Source organism: Neoarius graeffei, chromosome 12, assembly GCF_027579695.1.
Source record: "Neoarius graeffei isolate fNeoGra1 chromosome 12, fNeoGra1.pri, whole genome shotgun sequence".
Taxonomy (NCBI): domain Eukaryota; kingdom Metazoa; phylum Chordata; class Actinopteri; order Siluriformes; family Ariidae; genus Neoarius; species Neoarius graeffei.
In genome coordinates, this window is record NC_083580.1 from 3,158,073 (window position 1) to 3,165,793 (window position 7,721).

The 7,721-nt window shown below is 37.6% G+C and overlaps 1 protein-coding gene across 2 annotated transcripts in view; it reads left to right on the forward strand.

The window, feature by feature from the left end:
* The window catches only part of esm1 (endothelial cell-specific molecule 1), a 10,785-nt gene extending 4,867 nt beyond the window's left edge, over positions 1-5,918 (forward strand). Inside the window, exons 3-4 of one of the 2 annotated variants that reach the window (XR_009655710.1) lie at positions 3,304-4,326; positions 4,366-5,918. Coding sequence is in view for 1 of the 2 variants with exons in the window: in XM_060935352.1 (XP_060791335.1) it covers positions 3,304-3,407 (104 nt within the window). In the remaining variant the exon portion in view is untranslated. Of the gene's footprint in view, positions 1-3,303 lie in introns of both variants that reach the window. The other variant, XM_060935352.1, reaches the window with a different exon arrangement.
* The last annotated feature ends 1,803 nt before the right edge of the window (positions 5,919-7,721 follow it).

Consider the following 7,721-nt stretch of genomic DNA (forward strand, 5'->3'; position numbering starts at 1 on the left):
TGCAAAATATCAGTCTATTACTCTTCAGAAACCTTTTATTTTTGTTCCGCGTCTTTCTCAGTTTTGCTTGACGTAATTTATTTTGGTAGCGATTCCAGCTTTCTCGTTTGCTCTCCCTGACTTTTCGCTTGCAGTTTTGGCACAAACTTCACATGTGGGTGGGCTGTCCAGGAATGCATTCCCATTGGGTAACTTGTGTTTGACTGACAGCTACGCTCAGCCATTCCCTACTCGGATTCTGGCGGACTGTTTGACGAGTGACCGATCCATTGACGGTAAGCAAGGATCGAGTGGACTTCAGTGGCGACTATGATATTGAATTTACACTTTGTTGAATTAATTCAATATCATAGTCGCCACTGAAGTCCACTCGATCCTTGTTTACCGTCAATGGATCGGTCACTCGTCAAACAGTCCGCCAGAATCCGAGTAGGGAATGGCTGAGCGTAGCTGTCAGTCAAACACAAGTTAGCCAATGGGAATGCATTCCTGGACAGCCCACCCACACGTGAAGTTTGTGCCAAAACTGCAAGCGAAAAGTCAGGGAGCGCAAACGAGAAAGCTGGAATCGCAACCAAAATAAATTACGTCAAGCAAAACTGAGAAAGACGCGGAACAAAAATAAAAGGTTTCTGAAGAGTAATAGACTGATATTTTGCACGATTACACGAATAATTTGTTTGCCAGTCTAAAAAAATTGACTTTTTTTTCTTTTTTTTGTATTTTGATTTGTCGTTTTTGTTTGATATTTCAAAAGTATTGTATGAACATTTTGGCACAAAATTGATTCCATAGAAAATTACTCATTTGCTAGGGGAATTAAATTTGATATTTTTGACATGTTAATCATTAATGTACATGAAACAAAAGGCTTAAAAGTTATAACTTGTTTTAGTGAAAATAAGTACTAAAATGCATTAGAATGCAGGGTTTTGCGTGTTATGTTATTAAAATTTTTTTCGGGGGACGCCCCCCCCCCATCTTAGTTTGACTTTCAAAAGTTCAGGATTTTTTTCTTTGCTCCACTTTCATCTCTAGATTACTCATTTATTTACAAGTTTCCATTATATACAAAAGTTTTTGGAGCGCATGTGTGATCTCTGTGGCTTGACGAAGAAATGATGAAGCAACAAAGCAATATTCCAAAATTATAATAATCATACTTCTTATTATTATATATTAGAGTGAGATGTGTTTGTGTTTTTTGATTGTTACATAGTGGGTTTTTTTTAATTATAGTGTATCCTTTTTTTTTTAAAGATTTTTTTGGGGCTTTTTTCACCTTTATTGGATAGGACAGTGTAGAGCACGGGCAATTGCTCTAAGACAGCGAGGGAGGCTCAGCCTCCTCTAAAAATGACGAACATCGTGTAGGATGAATTGCGCTAGGCTTATGTTATAGCCGACCTTATAACATTGCTACTTCAGATCCAGAATCATAGAAATATATGTGCTCAACCCAACTACAGTGCGAAATCATTCCGTTATAACTTTCCCCAGTTCGCCTAATGTGTGCGTGAGTTTTTCCCCCTCGTGACAGTGCGATGCAGCCCAGCCTCAGTGCACTTCAGTGGCATTTGGGAGCTACTGTATGCGCTTTCAATATCAAAATGCAAGACGATTATTGGACAAACACTGCGAAAACGCCCGCCCACGGACTCCCAGCCTCACAGTGGGAGGGACATGGCAAAGCTTTCCCCGAGGAGACTGGTGATTGGTGAAAGCGGCCGGATATTTTCTTTGATTGACAGCTCGTTTCAAATATAGACAGGCAGCGGTGAATTTCAGTTCAGTCCCATGCGGATTCGCAAGTGCTGTGGTGTATTGTAAGAGATCAGCTTACATTTCGATTTCATTCATTACATACGGTTTCTACCAGCTTTTTTAGTTTGTATATATTTTCATTGTAAATAAAGTGTAAATATAGTGTTGTCAAGTTTGCTATCTTAGTTCCAGAAATTTGGTTTATTTGAGTGACTGAACTTGAACTTGAGGGGGCTAGTCAGCTAGCAAGAAAGCTGCGCACGGATGCCAAGCATTGCTGATTTAATTTTAGCGAAGCCATTTGCCAGTCTTCCTTTCGAGGAAAAAATTAAAATTAAAGAGCAGGGTAGACCAATGCCTCAAATTGACTTGGTGAAAAAGGTAGGGAATAATACTCGTTCCTTTCAGCTCTCCTGGTACGAGAAAGTGAATTGGCTAACAGCAAGTGACCCACATCAACAACAGTAAATAGGCTACTTTAGTAATATGTCATGGATGGACCAAAAATATAGAATCTATTTAAAATGTTTATGCTGAGTATATTATATTGGAATATATATTTTTCTGGATATGAATTAAACACAGCTACAATTTGGAAAACATTTTTATACAAAAACACAGCCGAGAACATTTCACACTACAGACCTGGATTAAAAGTGAAGGGTTATCAAAATTGTCAGTAAAACATTTCTCAGTCAAAATAAGTAAAATATAGGGAAAGTGTCACTGAATGAAATGTGTGGCACCCAGCTCTATGTTTGGCTCCCCAAGGTCAGTGCTTGTGCCTATTCCAGAACACTCTGCTGTTACTGCTGAGGTTCCTGACAAAGAGCTGCTTTCAATAATGATCAATTTTTAAACAACATGCCACAATTTTAAAATATAAAATGTTAAAATATACCCCTCCCCCCCATCACCACCATCATGTATATTGGACAGTAGGCTAATGGGCCAAAAGAACCTGTTATTTCACAGTTTGTGACCCTGCCAACAATCAGCCAGATCAGAGGCAAGAGTATGGGCAAAATTGATGTGTTTTTTCTTTTAAAATCTGGAAATATTGTAACCGACCAGCCTCCCCTGTTTGAAAGACTACCAGCCGCCACTGGTGTAGAGACAGGAAATGAGTGGGAGAGAGAGGCAGGGAGGGATCGGGAAATGACCCCGGGTCGGAATCGAACCTGGGTCCCTGGATTTATGGTATGGCGCCTTATCCAACTGAGCCATGACGTCCCCCCATAGTGAATCCTTTTAATATAAACAGGGTCTAACACTTTTGCGCAGTGCTTATTACAGAAGAATGATGATGATATTTGTTGAAGTTCTATTAATTAATGTTTAATAAGTGAACGATTTGAGAGATTTTTCTCCCTTGCTGTGTGAAACAATACTCTGATGTCACAGTTATTACATTTGGCTAAAGAAGTTCCAGCTGATATTACTTTACAGTTCAATCGTTCGGATTTGAACTCACAACCTTCCATGTGCTTATTACGAGCTACTCATGACTGTATTACTGTCGAATATTATTTTGTGTAGGTAACGAGGTGGCGTCAGGGGACGGCAGCGGCAGAAACAACAGCAGCAGCAGCAGTAACGCCGGAGACAGTTCATCTACTCCGAAATGGCTCGCACCTCGCTGACACACCACCCGCCTCAGTCTGAGCTTGGACGGTCCACATGTAGCATAGTAAATTAAAAAAACAAACAAACAAAAAAAAAGACAAAGGGATTATATTTTAATATGTATAAAAAATCTATTAATATTCTATCAGAGCCTTTCTTTTTTGTACTCTATTGACTCCGATGACAGGATTTAACCCCTGCTGTTCTGCCCCTCAGCCAACACTTACAACACAGCGTTGTCCAGTTCTCGATTCTGATTGGTCAGAAAGTCATGATTAGTTTCTTATATATAACAGCAAACAATTTATATTAATGCGCTCATTCTATACGTTATCGTTACTATAGTAGTATTGACAGGGACTTGAACATCAGATGCTCCATTCAGCACCACACAGAGTGTTTAAAGACTAGTAATAGAAACAGAGCCCCAAAAATGTAGATATAGACATAATTTATAAATTATTTTTAAAATCATTGTTAAAAAAATTCCAACAAATTTGAATATTTATGAGACAGACAGAGCGTTAGGGTTAAAATCTACAGCATGAGGGTTAAATCCAGGGCGTCAGGGTTAAATCCACAGTGTGAGGGCTAAATCTACAATGTGAGGGTTACAATCCATTGTGTCAGACTTAAATCTATAGCATCAGGGTTAAATCCACAGCATGAGGGTTAAAATCTACAGCGTGAGGGTAAAAATCTACAGCGTGAGGTTTAAATCTACAGCATGACGGTCAAATCCACGGCGTGAGGGTTAAATTCAGGGCATGAGGTTAAATTCAGGGCATGAGGGTTATATCTACAGCGTGAGGGTTAAATTCAGGGTGTGAGGGTTAAATCTACAGCATGAGGGTTAAATTCAGGGTGTGAGGGTTAAATCTACAGCATGAGGGTTATATCTACTGTACAGCGTGAGGGTTAAATTCAGGGCATGAGGTTAAATTCAGGGTGTGAGGGTTAAATCTACAGCATGAGGGTTAAATTCAGGATGTGAGGGTTAAATCTACAGCGTGAGGGTTAAATTCAGGGTGTGAGGGTTAAATCTACAGCATGAGGGTTATATCTACTGTACAGCGTGAGGGTTAAATTCAGGGCATGAGGGTTAAATTCAGGATGTGAGGGTTAAATCTACAGCGTGAGGGTTAAATTCAGGGTGTGAGGGTTAAATCTACAGCATGAGGGTTATATCTACTGTACAGCGTGAGGGTTAAATTCAGGGCATGAGGTTAAATTCAGGGTGTGAGGGTTAAATCTACAGCATGAGGGTTATATCTACAGTGTGAGGGTTAAATTCAGGGCATGAGGTTAAATTCAGGGCATGAGGGTTATATCTACAGCGTGAGGGTTAAATTCAGGGCATGAGGTTAAATTCAGGGCATGAGGGTTATATCTACAGCGTGAGGGTTATATCTAAAGCGTGAGGGTTAAATTCAGGGTGTGAGGGTTAAATCTACAGCATGAGGGTTTTATCTACAACGTGAGGGTTAAATTCAGGGTGTGAGGTTCATATCTACAGTGTGAGGGTTAAATCTACAGCGTGAGGTTTAAATCTATGGCGTGAGGGTCAAATCTAGGGCGTGAGGGCTAAATCCACGGCGTGAGGGTTAAATCCACGGCGTGAGGGTTAAATCTATGGTGTGAAGGTTAAATCCACGGCGTGAGGTTTAAATCCACGACGTGAGGGTTAAATCCACGGCGTGAAGGTTAAATCCACGGCGTGAGGTTTAAATCCACGGCGTGAGGGTTAAATCCATGGTGTGAAGGTTAAATCCACGGCGTGAGGTTTAAATCCACGGCGTGAGGTTTAAATCCAAGGCGTGAAGGTTAAATCCACGGCGTGAGGTTTAAATCCACGGCGTGAGGTTTAAATCCACGGCGTGAGGTTTAAATCCACGACGTGAGGGTTAAATCCACGGCATGAGGGTTAAATCCACGGTGTGAGGTTTAAATCCACGGCGTGAGGGTTAAATCCACAGCGTGAGGGTTAAATCCCTGTCATTGTGTTATACCAAAGTGTGCATACTTACAGACATGTGGGCAGAATGTAGTTTCCGAAATGTAGCTGATCATTTGAAACACATTTCATGTCTGATGTTTGCTTTTTTTTCTTAGTTTTTTTTTTTTTTTGCTGGACTTATGAGGCTAATATAGTTAGTAATTAGCTTATATCTACAAGTTTAGCATTGTGCAAAATGCTAAATAAACACAGTCACTTTCTTCCATTCGTTTTTTTTAACAGACTTTCGTCTCATTTCTGATGCTCTTTTCTCAATCTGTAAACATGGACAAAAAGACACGCGACAGCGTTAGGTGCCAGGATGAGGTAAAGGGGCGTGGCCTAACAGGTAGACATGATTCAGGTGATAATAAAGTTCTTATTAGCCTCATATGGATCAGCTCCAGTCGAAACTTCTTTGTCTGATCAACAATATTTACAGTAAAGGAGACATGTACTTTTACTCTTCAATACTATTTATGTAATCAAATACACTGTAAATACGTATAAAGCAGCATATTTACAGATACCAGTCTCTGTCTGTGAGTCTTTTTTTATGGATCATTACTTTTTTTTACATTAGTAATTATAATTATTGTTAAAAATGCTTGATTTTTATGTTTGATGATTTTTTTCTTCTTTATGTGGCTCCTTTAAATATATTTTTTAAAAAGAAAGTCTGCAGTGATGATGGTCAGTGTTTGTTCTAATAGTTTTAAACTCAGGTCAGAAGAAAAGAGCTACAGGAGCATTAATATATTCTAAAAGATCCAGTATTAATTTGTCGAGTTTAGTTTTTTGCATTAAGTCTGATTAACTTTCTCAGGTGACTGCAGCTCATGCACACATTTGCTTCAGGAATTAATTTTAAAATGTTATTTACAAAAGAATTTGGGAGAAAAAGTTGACATACAGTGAGCTTTCAAAATTCAGACAGATACAAATCTGTGGTGTGTAACATCAAGTAAATACTGAGCTCAGTGCTTTCAAACTAAACATTTTTTTAAATAAAATTTGACTTTTATTTCTCACTAAACCATCGTAATCAATCACAGCCTCATTCTCCACCATTTCCCCGTTTACAGTAATAATCATTAAGCCGGTATCTGAGTTTAATGTGTGACTTAAAGTCCCGTAAACTTGATTATTTAATAATATTTATTTATACTGCACAAATTCAACTATATAGTTTTCAAAAGCGCTTAACAGCTAAAACAACTTACTAAATATAACTAATAATAATAATGTATAAAAGTAAATATACCTACATTAATAGGCTCCAGCTTGCCTGCGACCCTATAGAACAGGACAAGCGGCTACAGATGATGGATGGATGGATGGATGGATACTTACATTAAAAAAAAATTGAAAAATGAGTTCATTCATCCAAATGCCTGCTGGAAAAGGACTGTTTTTAGCTTACTCTTGAAAACATTAAAATCAGTGGTGCATCTGAGGTCAGATGGCAAAGAGTTCCATAGTTTCGGTGCAGCAGCCATAAAAGCTCGATCAGCAAGAATGGGCTGAGTTCTAAAGTTCAGTGCTGACAGGAGGAACTTATTGTTGGATCTAAGACTAAAACTGAGTTAGATAGTTAGGAAGCTAGAAAGATACTCTGGGGCCATATTATGAATGCACTTAAAAGTAATAATAATAATAATAATAATAATAATAATAATAATAATCTTAAAATATATCCTAAACTTAACTGGAAGCCAATGCAAATCATAAAGAAGTGGCATTATTTTCTTTATTAATAACTAAAATAACTTTATATTTTCTTTATTAATTAATTTGAATGTGTTGTGACAATCATCTCTGCTGCTTTCTTTGGCGAATAACTTACTGCATCGTCGAATATAAGAGCCAATCAGGGTTCAGTATGCAAATTAAGGCTATTTGACTGCAACACTGGATGACCAAAGGAAAAGGGCGGGGCATTTGAGGTTTGTGGAGAGTTCCAGTTTCCAGTTAGTTTACCAATTAATTAATTAATTTTTCTAAACACTTTATATAAGTAAATGTAAGTACAAGTTGTAATCAATATTATTAAATTAACTGAACATGGCCTCTAAATATGCATTTTAATTTTTTTTGCAATATTTTGTGGTACAAAACCAAAACAGCTTTCTTAAAATTATACATATAAAAATAACTTTATTTGTTCTATCTATCTATCTATCTATCTATCTATCTATCTATCTATCTATCTATCTATCTATCTATCTATCTGCATCTTGAGCAAGTTAAAAAGTGGAAAATGCAGTAGAAACACAGATATTATTATTATTATTATTATTATTATTATTATTATTATTATTATTATTATTATTAT